General features: G+C 37.4%; 3 protein-coding genes across 3 annotated transcripts in view; all 3 read left to right on the forward strand.

The window, feature by feature from the left end:
• The first annotated feature begins 1341 nt into the window (after positions 1-1341).
• LOC307265639 (GTPase IMAP family member 8-like) overlaps positions 1342-18303 on the forward strand; it is a 45285-nt gene continuing 28323 nt past the window's right edge. The window contains exon 1 of the mRNA XM_080047420.1: positions 1342-1403. The gene's annotated coding sequence lies outside the window, so the exon portion shown is untranslated. The remainder of the gene's footprint in view (positions 1404-18303) is intronic.
• On the forward strand, positions 1382-8268 carry LOC307257088 (GTPase IMAP family member 8-like; the record flags this gene model as incomplete). Its single annotated transcript, XM_080036218.1, has 2 exons — positions 1382-1403; positions 6452-8268. The coding sequence occupies 2 exons, from the start codon at positions 1382-1384 to the stop codon at positions 8266-8268; spliced, it is 1839 nt and encodes a 612-aa protein (XP_079892344.1).
• Positions 9720-17115, forward strand: LOC307265671 (GTPase IMAP family member 8-like). Its single transcript, XM_080047463.1, is given in 6 exon segments — positions 9720-9816; positions 10187-10254; positions 12571-12630; positions 13231-15082; positions 15377-15427; positions 15429-17115. Coding segments are annotated over 5 exon segments (2199 nt in total). The 5' UTR covers positions 9720-9816; positions 10187-10232; the 3' UTR covers positions 15643-17115.

An 18303-nucleotide genomic window follows, 5' to 3' on the forward strand; every position in this document is an offset into this window, starting at 1 on the left:
TACAATTGATGTAAAAAATAATAACTGCTGCAGTAGTAGATAACTGATTTTTATTCCTGCATATGGGGTTAAAAAGCATGTTTTCAATAGCTTTAGAAGTCTGCTTGTTTACATAAAAAATAAAGAAAGTTACGGGATCGCACACCTACATTTTATTTCCTTCAGTGATTACGAATTAATGTTATATTTTCTCTCAAGAGAAACCAGGATAATCAAGTAGAGGTCATGATCTAATATGTTTTGTGGATGGCTGACGTAAACACTCATGTAAACGTCAATTCCTTCATTTTTATTAATTTTTTTATTTTGTTCTTTCTGACAGAAGCCCCAATAACTGATCTCATTATGAACAAAACATATTAAATCTCCATCTTTCTGCAAGGTAAATATTCCCCTGATCACATGTAGTGAGAGGATTAATTCTCTTAAAAAGCTCAATGAAATAATCCCAGAGCTGAAATATACAATATGTCCAGCAGGTGGCTGTAAAAGATAACTAAAATGTTCACTCCATCTCAGTACCATGTCTGTCCTTCGGTTATTTTATCATAGAGCAGTGCAGCAATGATCAAGCATAATACATTGAACTTTATTCAAATTAATTATCCATTGCTTTGATGACTGGATTTTATTTATTTATTATGTTTTGTGCTTTATGACGGAAGCCCTGAACTGAAAAAATATTAGATATAATAAACAAATATTATTTTAAAACATATTAATGATGGCAGTTTAAAAACAGAGGCAATAGAAAAGACGGAAAATAAACATAAAAATTTGAAAAATGTATAAAGCATGATCTGGGGAATATTAACCTTTCTGAAAGATCAAGATGTAATTAGTTTTGTTAATTATGAAATCAGTTATGGGGCTTCCTTCAGAAAGCACACAATAAAATAAATGAATTAAAATAAAGGAATTGACATATACAGGAGTTTCTACGTCATCCATCTGCCCTTCAGTTAATATACAAAACATATTAGATCATGATCTCTACTTTATTATCCTGTAAACAAGCAGCTTTCCAAAGCTATTGACAATATGCTTTTTAACTTCATATGCAGGAATACAACTCATTACGTAAACAATGCGTCAATAATGAACTCATTTATGTGCTCTCTATAACATTATTATTTAATCTGTTGCTGCGTTTTTCTGCTTTTGAAAAGGTGTTATTAACGTCAATTGTTAATAAGGTTTATAATAAAGAGACCTCGCTTATGTTTTTTTTTTCTCTCTCTCTCTATCCATCTCTCTCTCTCTCTCTCTCTCTCTCTCTCTCTGTTGTTGTTGCATGAGTACAGGTTTGACAGGTTTAGATTTACAGAGATAGGAAAGAGTAAAGACGTTGATTAAGTTTCACTTGCATCTCAAACTTCGAATGGCGCAGCACGAAATATCAGGTGAGTAAACTGAACCAAACTAGATTCAAACACACAAACTATTCTGGTTTTCAAAAGCTGTTGTTGGAACGTCAAACTTGTTGTTATGGTGACACTAGTTCAATTAAAGTATACTATTAATAACTACTATTAAACTATTATATTATTGATCGGTTGAGTCTACACACGGAAGCTTGTAAAAAAAAAAAAAAAAAATCACTAACAAAATCACAACTGAAAAGGAAAGTTTGATAATATATTCCCGACTAAAACTCTTTTGCAGTGTGAATAATAATAGTAGCTGTAGATTAACAGCAGCGACAGTATTTACTTACTACTTACGTGTGTGTGCAAGAAGGCCTATTTTTGTGAGAAAGAATCAGAGTTTTAAATCTCATGTGATGACATTTTTGGAAAGTGAGGTAACGTTGTCCGGTTCTCACTTGTCTCACAAATGTCACTACCAAATCATAATTGAAAAGGAAAGAATAATATTCCTCAGTCTTGTGCAGTGTGATTCATAATAGTATGTAGATTTACAGCAGCTACAGTATTTTGGAAATAATTTATATGACTGATATGTGTGTGTGTGCGTGCACGTGTATTGCTCACGTCGTGGGGACATTATCTCGATTACACAGTTATATTATGGGGACGTGCCTTCCTTTTGGGGGTCAAAATCAAAGTCCCCCAGACCCCATTATTTTTGAGCAGTGTATAACCACACTGATTGACTGCGCGTGTGTGCATGCGTGTGTGTTTGTGTGCGTGGGAGTTCGTGCGTGCATGCGTGCAAATAGGCCTATGTTTGTGAGGAATTTTTTTTGTTTTAGACCTCAGGAGTGAAAACATTTTCGGAAAGTTTGGTAATGCTGGCCGGTTCGGTTCAGTTTGGGACAGGCCTTTAAAGTGCTGCTTGTTGGTTAACACTAATTAGGTTAGTCTTAGTTTAATGGTTATGTTTAGGGTTAGGGACTGCATTATGTCAATGGGTGTCCTCACAAGTACTAAAGTGTGTGTGTGTGCGTGTGTGTGCGTGTGTGTATGTGTGTGTGTGTGTGTGTGTGTGTGTGTGTGTGCGTGCGCATGTATTGCTGACGTAGTGGAGACATTTTCTCGTTTACACAGTTATATTGTAAGTATAGGTGTACTAAAGTGTGTGTGTGTGTGTGTGTGTGTGTGTGTGTGTGTGTGTCTGTGTGTGTGTGTGTGTGTGTGTGTGTGTGCGCGCGTGTGTGTGTGTGCATGCATGTGTATTGCTGACGTTGTGGGGACATTTTGTCATTTACACAGTTATATTGTGGGGACGTGCCTTCCTTTTGGGGGTCAAAATCAAAGTCCCCATTATTTTTGAGAAGTGTTTAACTACAGTGTGTAGAATTTTGGGTTTCATTTCCTAGCAGACTTTGTAGAAAATAATTATAATATCCATAAGTATGTTTAATCTAGTGTATAATAGCTGAAAAACATTTTTAGAATTATTTTTTCCCCTTAGAAAGGATCTCATATATATCCATATTTCTCCATACCTTGGACCAAGGCCTAGTCGCCGCCATGTTGAAAGTGTCATAGTTGGAATGTCATCAGGTGCATTGTTTAGATTTTAGAATTGTTCTTGTCCTTGAAGGCCACTGTAGCTTCTGTTATTATTCAAAAGGGGTGGGGTTACCCAGGGAGCGTTGCATTCTAGAACTTTCTAGAATTTTCTATAACTTTTTTGATGATGTCATATTACACACTGCACCTTTAACTACAATGATTATTTTTGTTTTACCTTGTTATACATGTATGAAGTGTGATTAGACTGTAGAAATATTCCCTAAAGCTAATAATTGTCATAGATTGTGTGTATTCTCTAAATTACCATTTTTCAAGTTTTTATTGCAATTTAAGCAGTTTACTGTCCAACTAAGGCTATTATTTTAGTAACGTTTCTGTTAATTTGCATATTGCGTTAGATTAATAGAAAGTCAAGAGGAAGTATGAACACAATTTGGATCAACTTTTCTCACAGCAACTAGGGCCTTGAGTGTAACGCGTATATTTTTTAATCAGAAAAGAGTTATTTTTTTGTCAATCCAAATTAAAGATATTGTCATTAAAGTTTGACGAAGTTTACAGAAATATGATTTAGATGAGGCGGGCTATGCTCTGGTTCCAATGCGTCATTAAGTATTTTGAACCAATCACAGCAGTTCTCTGTCCAACATTCTATAAACATTCCATGACTGTTGCCAAGGAGAACATTTGATACATGAGCCTGGGAGCCATGCCAACACAATCCTGGCAAACGTTCTAGACAGTTTGTTCAACTACGTTTTATAATATTTATGAACATTTATGTTCAATCAGATTTTTGTAAAAGCTTATTGAGAACCCCAACTTTGATATCATGTATTGATTTTTACTTTTTACTATTTAGATTTTCAATTTTTAAAACATTTAAAATCCTTATTTTTTTTGCTGTTTTGTTACCAGTTTGAATTTTTTGTAAATGTTCACACAACCTCTAACTTACATCACGTAGGGAACATACTTAACTAACTTGTTGTTTTGTCTTGTTTTCAGAGTAACTGAAGGGCTCCTGCAAAGCTTTTCTCCTGGTTCTTTCAACATGGCTGCTTTCAAGAAACTTCTAGACTTGAAGGATCCTGTTCAGCTTGAAGGTTTTTATTTTTCTAGAGTTACACATTCACTATACATTATCCTGCTTATTACACAGATCTTAACTTTATTAACTACATACATTAAACAACATTTTGATTAAAATTTGGTTTTTAGTGATTCAGAAATGCTTTTATTGCTTGAATAGTCCACTACGGTCAGAACTTCCTCCATTATGTATCTGTTGCTATACTCACATCTTGACTGGATTCTTTTCGGACATTAACCATGACTCCAGAGTTTTCTGCTCTCCACATACATTCAAAATCATCATGGAAAAGTATTCCACTGTGTTTATGAAGGAGTAGAATGTCTATCTATCTATCTATCTATCTATCTATCTATCTATCTATCTATCTATCTATCTATCTATCTATCTATCTATCTATCTATCTATCTATCTATCTATCTATGTTCCAGTTTGTGTCATGTTTTTTTTCTGAAATGCTATTTTTTTCTGTTTTCTTACAGAGGGAAACAAAGCGAATCTTAAGAAACCACGTTTCAAGTTTCCTCGATTTCATTTTCCCAGTGAGTTCAACTGATCTGACTCTTGTTTTCGATGAAATCCTCCAAACTGACCTACAGTTAGACAGGAGCTTTTGTTAGAGCAGCAAAAACGTGTTTACAAACAAATAACCACTAACAAATTGGGAACAATTGAATTAAGTTTTTCACAATAAATACCACTTATATAATGGACTATTCAATAGAATTCACCTTAGCCCCTAGGCTATTAAAGCTAAGTCATGTGTTCACACTCACTCACAGGCAGAGAAAAAACGTTTGTAGTTCATAAATACTTAGAACTGCCGCCTAGCGGTAGGACTGTTGAACGGTGAAAGTCCAGTTGTGGTCAGACTCGACATTTGTGCAAAGTTCCAAGAAAATCCCTCAAATAGTTCATAAGAAATTGCGACAAGAATGGTCTAGACAGTCGAAAACCTAAAGCCTCCAGCCTTCGGCTATGGCTGATGCAGAGGCATTACAAGATTCTGGATCAGGAAAAAAGTGGTGTTGGATCATAGTCACATCATACATTTAAAACTCCCAGTAAAAAACCTGATACTCCACATTTTTGTTGCCGGTAAACTGTGTGTTGCAATCTGTTCTGTAGAGTTGGAAGCCAGGCAGCTGCAGTGCAAGAGACTTGTATCGATCCACACAGACAGGTTACATAAAAAAAGGATACATTATGGTAGAAAACCTAGGTTTTTTCCACCATAATGTATAATGTCAGATTACTAATAAGGATTCCATGAAATTGCTATTGGAATGTAAAAAAGTAATTTTCAGGAATCGTTTTCAAAGTCGAGGTATTGTATCTTTATTGAAAAATGTTGAACAATTCCCGGCTCTAGTCAGCAGGAATTGAGGAGAACCCACTCAAACAAAGCACCTCAAAATGTTGATCTAAAAGTTCCAAAGCTCATTCCAAGTGTCAAACATATGAGCTAGTCAAAGTTTACTTTATAATTCTGGCTTAGACTGGCTATACAACATTCCAGCAACAGAGATTAACACAAGCCTAGAACGACACAAAGCATGACCAAGCTAAAAATGTGCAGACACATTAGAGATTACATTTTCCTCTTAAAATTTTCAAGTTTCAAATTTTCCAATCCAAATTCTACTATCATAATTAACATTTTGGTGTGCCAAGCTCAAACAAAATGGATGATGCAACATCACATCAAGTCCAGACATAACCATGGATTTATTTGTCAGTATGTTATAAATAACAAACCCAAGACAAAATAAATATATGTACAATCTTGAAATAAAAAGTTAGCCACATATGAAGGCATCAATGTGTTCTGTATCTTTACAATCGCAGATGATCCAAAACCAAGTAAGCGGAGCAGCAGTTCGGATTGGCTGCCACCTAACAGTGAGTTAAATTGAACAGTCAGAATTATTCTCCATATTAACATCACCTGTTGTTGTCATTTTGACTAAAGTACCTGTATACATTATTATTATTGTAAAAGGTTTACTAAGACCTTAATTTTTCGGTTTTGTTATTGCAATTTATACAGTTTAACTTTTCAATGTGCTCTGAGATTAAATTAATCTATTTAATCTTTCCATGTAATCTAACAATAATAGCAATCCACTACTTCCTGCAGGTCAAAATTGTCCAACAGTGCATTTATACAGAGGGGTTAGAAGTCATTAACAAAAGTTGGGACACCAGTAACAATTGTTTAAATCAACTTTCCAGAGTTTCCCCCTAACTGTTGATTGGTGTGCACTGTCCCTGAAAAATAAATCTATAATAAAAAATAAATTTGCTGGGCTTGCTGGAACTACTTTATTTTTAATAACAATGAAATAATTGGGCTGTTCTAACACTGTAGTGAAGGCTGAGAAGGTTTTTTTCTAATTCATTGTTTTCCTTTTAGTGTCTGAGCTGAGGGTCATTCTGCTGGGGAACAGCTGGTCTGACAGGAGTTCAGTGGGGAATTTACTACTGGGAGAGACAAAGTTCAACTCTGAGGATGAATCTGAATTTCAGAAATTCAAAGGATCATTTAAGGAGAAAGACATAGTTCTCATCAACACCCCAGATCTCCTGCATCCCAACATCTCTGAAGACAAACTGACAGAACATGTGGAAAACTCTGTTCGTCTCTGTTCTCCTGGACCTCATGTGTTCCTGCTGGTTCTAAAGCCTGAAGACTTCAATGAGGAACAGAAAGTGAAACTCTGCAAAGTCCTTCAACTTTTCGGTGATCAATCATTTGATCATTCACTGGTTCTGATCTCATCACCCAGAGAGGAGAGTCCAGATTTATCAGACCAACCCTTGAGAGAGATGATTAGTATGTGTAGCTACAGATCTTTGAAGCAGCATAACCTTGAACAATCAGAGCTGTTAACACACCTGGGTCAAATTGCAGGGGAAAACAATGGAGATAATGTTATCGATAAGGTGTTCGAGGATGAGGATGCAGGTCTATTCATTAAACAAGAGTCTGTTTCTGATTCCAACAAACTAGCTTTAAACCTGGTTCTGTTTGGGAGCAGAGGAGCAGTGAAGACTTCAGCAGTGAAGGCCATTTTAGGTCAGACAGACCTTAAATCAGTCTCCAACTCATCAGAGTTTGTTAAACATCAGGAGGAGGTTTGTGGACGTTGGGTTTCCCTGGTGGAGCTGCCTGCCTTGTATGGAAAACCTAATGAGGCAGTGATCGAGGAATCACTCAGGTGTTTGTCCCTCTTTGACCCTGAAGGCGTCCATGCCTTCATCCTGGTGCTACCTCTTGGTCCTCTCACTGATAAAGACAAGATAGAGTTAGAAATCATCCGGAACACCTTCAGCTCTCAAGTCAATGACTTCACCATGATTCTGTTCACTGTGGAGTCAGATCTTACAGCTGCAGATGTTGTTAACTTTGTCACTAAAAACAGAGACATCCAGGAGCTCTGTCAGAGCTGTGGGGGAAGATATGATACGCTTGACATCAACAACAGTCAGAAGATCCCAAAGCTGTTGGATAATGTGGAGAAGATGAGAGTTGAATCATCCAGATGCTTCACGAAAGACAAGATGGAGAATGTTTTACAACTGCAGGCTACAGAGCCTCTCAGGATGGTGCTGATTGGGAAGACTGGCAGTGGGAAGAGTTCAACAGCAAACACTATTTTGGGCAAAAAGTGTTTCAAACTGAAAAACACAAAGTCTTGTGAGAAAAAAACAGGAGAGATCGATGGACAGTCTGTCATTGTGGTCAGAACCCCGAGCTTGTTTGATGATCCAATTCAAAAGGAGCTTCGCAAAGGCATCAACATGTTGTCTCCTGGTCCTCATGTGTTCTTGCTGGTGCTGCAGATGGGGAACATCACACAAGAGGAAAAAGATTCTGTGGAACTGATCAAGAAACATTTTGGTGAGAAGTCTGGAGACTTCATCATCATTGTATTCACCAGAGGAGAAGAACTAGAAGATGAGCCATTTGAGAATTATCTCAAAGATTGTGACGACTTTGTCATACAACTCATAAATGACTGTGGAGGAAGATACCAGGTCTTCAATAACAAAGATAACGCAAACCGCTCACAAGTCAGTGAGCTGCTGACAACGATCAAGACCATGGTGAAGAAAAACGGTGGCAGTTACAACACTGAGATGTTTGAAGACATGAAGAGAAAGTATGAGAAACTGAGGAGAAAGTATAACAACCTGAGGGAAGATTATGGGAATCACAAAAGATTTTAATTTTAACTACAGTATTTTGGACCAGCACTTTTAGAAATAATTGACGTGTGTGTGCAAGTGTGCGTGACTGTGTGTGGGCGGGCGGGCGTGCTTTAGGTAATGTTGTCCAGTTCTCACTTTGGGAGAGGCCTTTAAAGGGCTGCTTGAGGGTTAACACTAATTAGGTTAGGGTAAGTTTAAGGGTTGGGGTTAGGCAATTAGTGGTAATGGTTATGGGTAGGGCTAGGAAATGCATTATGTCATTGGGTGTCCTCACATGTATAAGTGTACTAAAATGTGTGTATGTGTGTGTGTGTGTGTGTGTGTGTGTGTGTGTGTGTGTGTGTGTGAGAGAGAGAGAGAGAGAGAGAGAAAGTTTTTATTCCAAATTACGCAGTTTTATGACTCAATGTTCTCTGAAATGAATATGGTATATCAAATCTATCCATCTTGTTTTACAATAGTAGCAATTTACTTATGCAGTTCCATACTGTCCAACTAAGGCTATTATTTTAGGAAAGTAGTCGTTATTTGCATATTGTATGAGTTTAATATACATTATATACATTTAGATAAAATAGATTGCTGCTTTAGTGGGCGCATGTGGTGTAATGTTTAGATTAATCCTTCTAACTTTGTAATTTGGGTTGGCCCCTCATAGTAATCATCTGAAAAGAGTTAGGCATTTTTGTCAATCCAAATGAAAGATATTGTCATTTAAAGCCACTACGAGTAACTTTGTCAGTGGCGGCCCCTTTGGACAAAAGCGGTAGTATTTTTACGACGCCAGCTGTCGTAAAGCTGTTTTCTAGCGCGTGCAGGCCGTGCAAGTGTCAAATGATTAGGACACAATATAGTGCATGTCCGTGTGTTGAAAGTGTGAGGGCACCGGACTCTTTTCGGCTCCGTGATAATGGTTAGTGACACTGCATCAACTAATGCCAGTCAGTGCCAGACACACCTGATTGCAATGGGTTGATGCAGGTTCACTAACCACTCGCACGGAGCTGAAAGATTCCGTGTCCTCACAGAAAGCGAATGAACGAGAGACGGCAGTTAGTATGGATCACGATGAGGTAATGTGTTTATGTTATTGTAAATAATGACTATTTCAGATGAATAATGGTCATCTGATGATGGTGAAGCAAATTAAACTTTGTTTTAGTACCAACCGCTCATTCATTTAGGAGTAAACACTGCAGTCTAAATCACTCCTGTGAAATTGTGTGCACGTTGCTAAGCAACACCCTCCTCTCGCCCGTCTATCCCTTTAGCTTTTCTTCATTGCATTTTTTTTTCTTTGATGGTTCAGCCCTGTCATCAGTCATTATGACGACAAATAACTGTCTCAAACCAGGCTCCTGCTCCCCTTCCCTCACCTGGAGCGATAGGCTTCTCAAATCGCGTTCCTGCACCTCACTGAAATCAGCGACCGATACGAATATGTGACCATAGAGCCTGGATGCGCAAACCGAAAATCGGACTGGGTGTGCGACCAGACCAAATGCAGTAATAAAAACCATATAAAAACGTCTTTCTTTGCACTGATGGTCTCGTTTGCTGTTAAAGGTAATTTATGATTATCAGAGGAAACATGAGGCTGTTTAAAAGATATTTAAAAGTTACTCGTAGTGGCTTTAAGTTTCATGAAGTTTACAGAAATTTGAGATTAAGATGAAGTGGGCTATGCTCTGGTTCCAATGAGTCATTATGCATTTTGAACCAATCCTGGCAATTATTAACATCTAATTTAAATCAGATTTTTTTAAAGCTTATTGAGACAGCCAACTTGGATATCATATTTGATTTTTACTATTTCAGACCAGGTTTCCAGAGCCAAAATTGTAGATTTAATGCAAATACAATGCACTTTAAAACCTCAAATTTACATCACATAGGTGACATACATATTAAGCTTGTTGTTTTGTCTTGTTTTCAGAGTAACTGGAGGTTTCCGGCAAAGCTTTTCTTCTGGTTCTTTCAACATGGCCACTGCTGACGCATCTAGTGAGTACAGGAGAATATATCTCTTTTTTGTTCTTTCATCTTATACTGTATATACCCAGAATGTGAAATAGATCCACAAATGAAATGAGAAGAATGGGAAACTTCTGGAGTTGAAGGATCTTGTTCACCTTCAAGGTTTTTATTTCTCTAGACGGACACATTAACTAGACAATATCCTGCTTATTACATGGCTATTAACTATATCAATAAAAAAAGTATGCAACATTTTGATTAAAATTAGGTTTTTAGTGATTTAGAAATGCTTTTATTGCTTGAATAGTCCACTACGGTCGGAACGTCCTCCATATGTATCTGTTGCAAAACTTACTCACATCTTGACTGGAGTCTTTTCAGACATTAACAATGACTCCAGAGTTCCCTGCTCTCCACATACATTCAAAAGGCATGTTTTTAAAGGAGTAGAAGGTAACTGTAGACATCTGTCAGCAGACTGACAGGAAGAGATTAATACAAACTTAAAAACAATCTTCATAGCAAGAGTCCATTTCCCATAGCAACAATGAATTAACCTTACTGAATTACAACTTACAAATATACTAGTTATCATTTTCCAAACCAAATTCTACCATGATCCTTAACATCTTGGCGTGCCAAGCTCGATGATACAACATCACATCTAGATAGGCAAAAACCATTGCTTTTTTCTATGTCCGTATGTTAAATACAAACCTAAGACAAAATAAATATATGTCAGTGATTCTTGAGAACCGGGACAAAAGGCCGTCTTGCATATGTAACTACTGTTATCTTTAAAAATAAAAATATTTATAATTGTAGATGTTATTAGGGATTAAGAATAGAATGTCTGGAGCACAATTATCCCCTTAGATTTAATTGTATCATTATTATGTCAAATATATGACACTTGTTATCTTCTCACGACGTCCAAAACAGTGTGTCCACAGAGAAGGTTTCAATCTTTCTTTTTGTCACCACCGTCAGACAATCCATTAAAATGTACTAAAATCAGGCAAAATAAGGGGCAGCTGTCACTATGATGGATCTCTTGTCACATTCTACCTCTGCAGAGTACATTAGAGTCAGACAGGCTCTGATAAGTGTTATAGTTTTAGAATATTTGACATTCCAAATCTTGAAAGTCATGCGTCACAACCATGATAAGTCAACACCGACTTACAATTTCTGAAGAAGTTATTTGAAATGTCTCAATAATTTTATTTTCCTGAAGTAGTTCATACTAGCAACAATCATCAACAGAAAAAAACAAATAGCTTACTAGATTAATTCAATTTGTTTTGTTTAAGAAACGTTAAATATGTCAACACCTTCAGATGTCAACTCTGATTTCCTGTCTGACAGTGGTGACAGGCCAATGACGGAGTTGACATTCAATGTGAAGGCATCATATTTGGGTGGTTTTCAAGTTATTATAATTATATTACATATAGAAATAGAGTTTAGTTTTTCTAATACTGTATTTATGGAAACTCTCACAATCTTCTTTTGTCATGGATGATTCTTAAAAAAGTACAGGATTTGGTCTGAGTCTTTTAGAGCAAGTCTGATTGAAAGACTGTAATGTGAATCTTGAATTAATGCTCAGCCAATAATTATGCTGTTATCACTGTTATTGATTATTCTACGTATTTTATGGTTATCTGGGTTTTTGTCACCACCGTCCGATACGTCAAATTCATAAGATATACTTGTCAACTCCGTCAGATATGTGTCAACTCCGTCAGATTTATATTATTTTGATAACAACACATAATTATATTTCATAGTTGTTGAGGAATGGTTGGTCATATGTGAAAATCTAACCAGTCACCAAACATGAGAATGTGTTTTGAAATTAGAAACACATAATGATTGCTGTTAATTTTAAAGTAAAAATTCTATTACACAGTTCAACTAAAGAAAATAGAAAATCGATAAAAAAAATGCATATTCATATACATTTTGAAAATATTTTGTGTGGCCTCTGTCAGTCTTGGTGAATACTTGTTATCACAATACATCTCATGGGTCTAGAATAAATTGATGGAAAATGAATTTGTGTTTTTGGTGTCTGACGGTGTTGACACAAAATAAGTAATGACAAGGTAAAAAGCCCATTTTGATAAAAAGGACAAAAGCTGGGAGGTTGTGTCAAAGCTTAGCTCAGTAGCTTAGTATATGTTGGATACATACATGTTATTTAATTTGCCTAAAAATAGGTTTAGTATTTTTTCAACATTGCACCCTGTTTTGTCCCACTTCTCAAGAATCACTGATGTACAATGTTGAAATGAAAACGTAGCCACATTTGAATGAATGTGTTCTGTATCCTTACAGTCACAGATGATCTTCAACCTATGAAGCGGAGCAGCAGTTTTGTTGGGTTGCCACATGACAGTGAGTAAAACTGATCCGTCAGAATTATCAAAATTATTCTCTATATTGACATCACCTGTTATTGTCTTTTTGACTTGTATACAGTACCTGTCAAAGATTTTAGAACACCTTAATTTTTTGTTTTTGTTTTTGCAGTTCATACAGTTTCATTTTTCAATGTGTCTGAAATTAAATTAATCTATGTAATCTAACAATAATAGCCATCTACTACTTCCTGCAGGTCAATAATGTCCAACAATGCATTTATACAAAGGGGATGGAAGCCATTAACTTAAGTTGGGACACCTGTACCAATTGTTTGAATCAACTTTCAAGGCTTTATTTACTTACATTGCTGCAGAAAAGATCAAAGTTTGAACCCATTCTTTGTACATACATACGTGCTTTTGGTGCACACCAAAAGCAGATCAAACAAAGCGTACCCAGACCTTGTTAGAGTGGAGGTCTCTGTACCTTCCAAACCAACTCTAGTGTGGTTTGTTGGTGGTGAGGTGGAACATCTGCTAACCCTGTAGTTTCTTTTGTAGTTTTCCCAGAGTTTCCCCCTAACTGTTGATTGGTGTGCACTATGTTTTTTCTAATTCATTGTTTTCCTTTCAGTGTCTGAGCTGAGGGTCATTCTGCTGGGGAACAGCTCGTCTGACAGGAGTTCAGTGGGGAATTTAATACTGGGAGAGACAAAGTTCAACTCTGAGGATGAAACTGAAGTTCAGAAATTCGAAGGATTGTTTAAGGAAAAAGGAATAGTTCTCATCAACACCCCAGATCTGCTACATCCCAACATCTCTGAAGACAAACTGACAGAACATGTAAAAAACTCTGTTCGTCTCTCTGCTCCTGGACCTCATGTGTTCCTGCTGGTTCTAAAGCCTGAAGACTTCAATGAGGAACAAAAAGTGAAGCTCTGCAAAGTCCTTCAACTTTTCAGTGATCAATCATTGGATCATTCACTGGTTCTGATATCAAAATCCAGGAAGAAGAGTATAGGTTTCAGGGACAAACATGTAAAAGACCAGCCCCTGAAAGACATGATTAAAATGTGTAGCGACAGATCCTTGAAGCAGAAGAAACTTGAACAATCAGAGCTGTTAACGCACCTGGGTCAAGTTGCAAAGGAAAACAATGGAGAGCATGTTATCTGTAAGGTGTTCGAGGATGATGATGTAAGTTTATTCAAGAAACAAAAGTCTGTTTCTGAATCCAACAAACCGGCTTTAAACCTGGTTCTGTTCGGGAACAGAGGAGCCATGAAGACATTAGTAGCCGAGGCCATTTTGGGTCAGACAGACCTTGAATCAGTCTCCAACTCATCAGAGTGTGTTAAACATCAGGGAGAGGTTTGTGGACGTTGGGTTACCTTGGTGGAGCTGCCTGCTATGTATGAACGAAATCAGAAGGCAGTGATGGATGAATCACTCAGGTGTATTTCCCTCTGTGAGCCTGAGGGCGTCCATGCCTTCATCCTGGTCCTACCCATTTGTCCCCTCACTGATGAAGACAAGATAGAGTTAGAAATCATCCGGAACACATTCAGCTCTCAAGTCAATGACTTCATCATGATTCTGTTTACCGTGGTGTCAGATCTTACGGCAGATGTTGTTAACTTTGTTACTAAGGACAGAGGCATCGAGGAGCTCTCTCAGAGCTGTGGAGGAAGATTTGATACGCTTGACATCAACGACAATCAGAAGATCCCAAAGCTGTTGGATAATGTGGAGAAAATGAGAGTTGAAGCATCCAGATGCTTCACTAAAGACACCATCATCAAGGCTCTAATGGAAAATAATTTAAAACTGAAGGCTGAACTGCAGGATTTGAAACTGCGGAATGAGAGCACAGAGCCTCTCAGGATGGTTCTGATTGGGCGGACTGGCAGTGGGAAGAGTGCAACTGGAAACACAATTTTGGGGAAACACAATTTTAAATCTACCGCACGCTCAAAGTCTGTCACCAAGGTTTGTGAGAAAGCAAAAGGAGAGATCAAAGGACGACCTGTCCATGTGGTCGACACCCCCGACTTATTTTACACAAATCTGTCCAACGATGACGTTCAACAAGAGCTTCTGAAATGCATCAGCATGTTGTCTCCTGGACCTCATGTCTTCTTGCTGGTGCTGCAGATCGGTCGCTTTACACAAGAGGAAAAAGATTCTGTGGAACTGATCAAGAAATGTTTTGGCGAGAAGTGTGTAGACTTCATCATCATAATATTTACCAGAGGAGATACTCTCAAAGGTGAGTCAATTGAGAGTTACATTGAAGACAGTGACGACTTTTTGAAAAAACAGTTACGTGACAGCGGAGGAAGATACCAGGTCTTCAATAATGAGGATAAGACAGACCGCACTCAAGTCAGGGAGTTATTGAAAAAGTCAGACAAATTGTTGAAGGAAAATGGCGGCAGTTGCTACACTTTAGAGATGTTCGTAGAGGCAGAGGAAGCGTTACAGAAGTGAAAATGAAAGGATTCAGAAAGGCAAAGAGGAGCTAGATGCGGTTAAAAATAAAATTGAAGAGAGTGGAACAAGAGAAAGCAGATATTGATCACGAAAGAAACAGACAACTTTAAGAAATGAGGGAAAACAGGAAACATAAATAAGAGAGAATAAGAGAGAAAGAAATAACAGGAAAAGAGTGAAAAAGAGGACAGGAAGAAGAAAAACCAGAAGTGGTTCAACAACAAGAATGACATACTAGAAGACAGTGACAAAGAGATGTTCCAAGAGGCGGAGGCAGCGATACAGAGGGAGGTGAAGAGAATCCTGAAAGAGAAAGAAGAAGAGATGAAGAAAGAGAAAGGAGCTAGAAAGGAAACATAAGGAGGAAAGAGAAGCAATGAAGAGAATGAAACAGGAGAAAGCAGAAATTGAACACGAGAGGAACAGACAACTTAAAGAAATGGAGGAAAACATCAAAAAGATAGAAAGAGAGAGAAAGAAAGAGAAAAGAGATACGAAGAGGAGAGGAGTAGGAAAATGGAGGAAGAAATGCATCAAAAAGAATGGGAACTAAAACTCAAAGTGCTGGAAAAGGAAATTAAGTCAGAATCAGAGGAAAAGAAAACCACTGACAGAGAGTTGGAGCAGAGTAGAGAAGATATGAGAAAGAAACAGGAGAACTGGGAGAAGGAAAGAAAAGAATGGTGGGAGAAACAACATCAAGAAGATGATCAGAAACGACATGACGAACAAAAAAGACTCAAACAGTTACAAGAAGAATACGAGCAGGAGAGACTTAAACAAGAGAACAAAAGAAGAGAAGAAGATCGAAACAGAAGATAACAGGAGGAAAAAGAGAGAAAGAATTAGAAGAAAACTATAAGAAGAAAATGGATGAAATGAAGAAAAACTATGAAGAAGAGGCCAGGAAACAAGCTGAATAATTTAATGACAAACAGAACGAAATACACCATGGACTTCACAGCATTGGTGGAGAAGCACAAATGTATCATCCTCTGTTTCTTGATCATTATGACGTTGGTAGATTGAACATGATTGGTTTGCTTTGCCTTTCATTTTATTGCTGGACCATGGAGGTGATGCAGTCAGGAGACTCGATTTTATTCTCTGACAACTGATATACGGATAAACTATACATGTTCAACAGTGTCTATTGACACCATAAATAACCCTTTCAGACATCTGATCAAATGAATGTCCAAGTCCCTGCCTCACTAAATGTCAAGAACAATTTTGAACTGAAAGGAGAAGCTTCTTGGATGAAGTTGAACAAAAACAACATACATTCTAATGTTTTAATTTTAATTTAATTAAACAGTATGTATACATTTTTCATAAACAATCACTGAGTCTAACTTAATGAAGCTAATGTTCGTTAAGCTAATAGTAGCTTATCTCTGCATGTTAGCAGATACTGTTACAGGTGTTGTGTGCTTACATGTAAAGTGGCTAATATGTGTGTATGTTATACTATACAGCATCCATATTCATGCTAAGGGTCAATTACGTTATCTAGCTAACGCTGAATAGTGGGTCCTGCACGTGGTATTTTGGCTAGTAGTCTACTTATGACTTTGGCCAGCTTACACATGAATAATGGTCATTAGGGGGCAGTGCTGTACTGTATAACCATAGGGCTGTTTAAGATGCTCAGAGTCCTTGCCAATTCACGTATCCATTCTTTCAATTAATCTGTATGTTAGTTAGTAGCCTGTGTATTATTTACATATTTCAGTTACTAACCTGTTTATACCTGTGTGTGTTTGTAAATAACCACTGAGTTATCAGACAGTTAGGAATGTGAATGTGTTGGTGCTGAAGAAAATAATGGACTTGAACATCTGTGTGGTTCTTACCAGTGTTGCCACAGTTACCTTTAAAAATTAACTTAGTTACTTTACTAATTACTTGATTTTAAAAGTCACTCAGTTAGATTACAAGTTACTTTACAGGTATTGAAAAACATGCATATATTAAGAATCATTGAAAATATAGAAAATAAAGCTTGTACTAGGCTTGTAGCCTATAGGCCTACTGTTTTCGCAATAATAAAAATGGTTTAAAAAATGTAATAAAAAAAAAGTTTTTCCCTCATGAAAATAAATGCATTCCTCCATAGTGCAAAGACAGTAGCAGTGTCTTCAATAGTGTACTTGCTTGGCCCTTCACTCATGCATTCATCTGACTTTTCTCTGCGCTGTCTCATGTGTTGATAGGACTGGTTGTGTGCGCCCACCGGTCGCCACGTGACAAGTTTCCAAGTTTTAAACACTTCTTCTTGAAACAAATATCACTGATTGAAGTCATAATAATAACTAGAACTGCAAGCAGTTATGAACGGGGGCCAAGCCTCCAACGCAACTTGGGTCCCGAGCATTTTCGACTGCGGTGCAAGATGGAGCAGACTTCAGTGAATTTGTGGATATCAAGTTTTTGAATGTGGGATGTTTGGTTGGGGAGTTACGAGCAAAAACAGATTGTCAGCCTCTCCACTGTAAAGAGACTCTTTTTTGAATTTCCCGCCAAAAAATGCCAAACTCAAATTCTTAATAAGTCCTGCCCACATTAAAATGTATTGGCCATATTTTACATACAGACTCAGGTTTCCCCCATGATGGTCTCCCCTGAGTTTTAAGCGGCCAATTACGAGATATAAACGTTTCTTGTTTATGGCGCCCCCTTGTGTGAGAATAATTTAAATGTTATACTCTTGTGCTTTTTACACTTATACTTTATTTTGCACACTTTGTATGTTAATATTAACTTCACATTCCTGAGCTATGAGTCTAGTCTCTCCAGACAGTTTCAGTAAATAATCGGCTTATCACTTGGTTTACAAAGTCAGACAACTTTTGAGAACTCTGCCTGCACCCATAGCAACTCCTTAGCAACGGACCTTCTCAAGTTACACCTGCACCTAGTGTAGTTTCCTCCTCTCATTTAAAGTATCTTCTGCCATTGGATTCGAATGCGGTCAGAGGCTGGGACCAGCCTGGTGTGCTACACAGGGGAGGTCAAGCCGCACATCCATGGCCCACCTCCATCTATAGTCAACCAATCAGAAGCATTGTATGTGTTTCCATATAACATTGCCACCACCATTATTGTTCAGTCTTACTGGGGACACTTTTTGAGAACCAGAAAGCTCCATGTAGGCCTACATGTTTCTGCTCACTCAATTTAGATAATAAAACTTTAAGCTTTAAAAGAAATC

Source organism: Ammodytes marinus (assembly GCF_949987685.1).
Source record: "Ammodytes marinus genome assembly, chromosome: 2".
Lineage (NCBI taxonomy): Eukaryota > Metazoa > Chordata > Actinopteri > Uranoscopiformes > Ammodytidae > Ammodytes > Ammodytes marinus.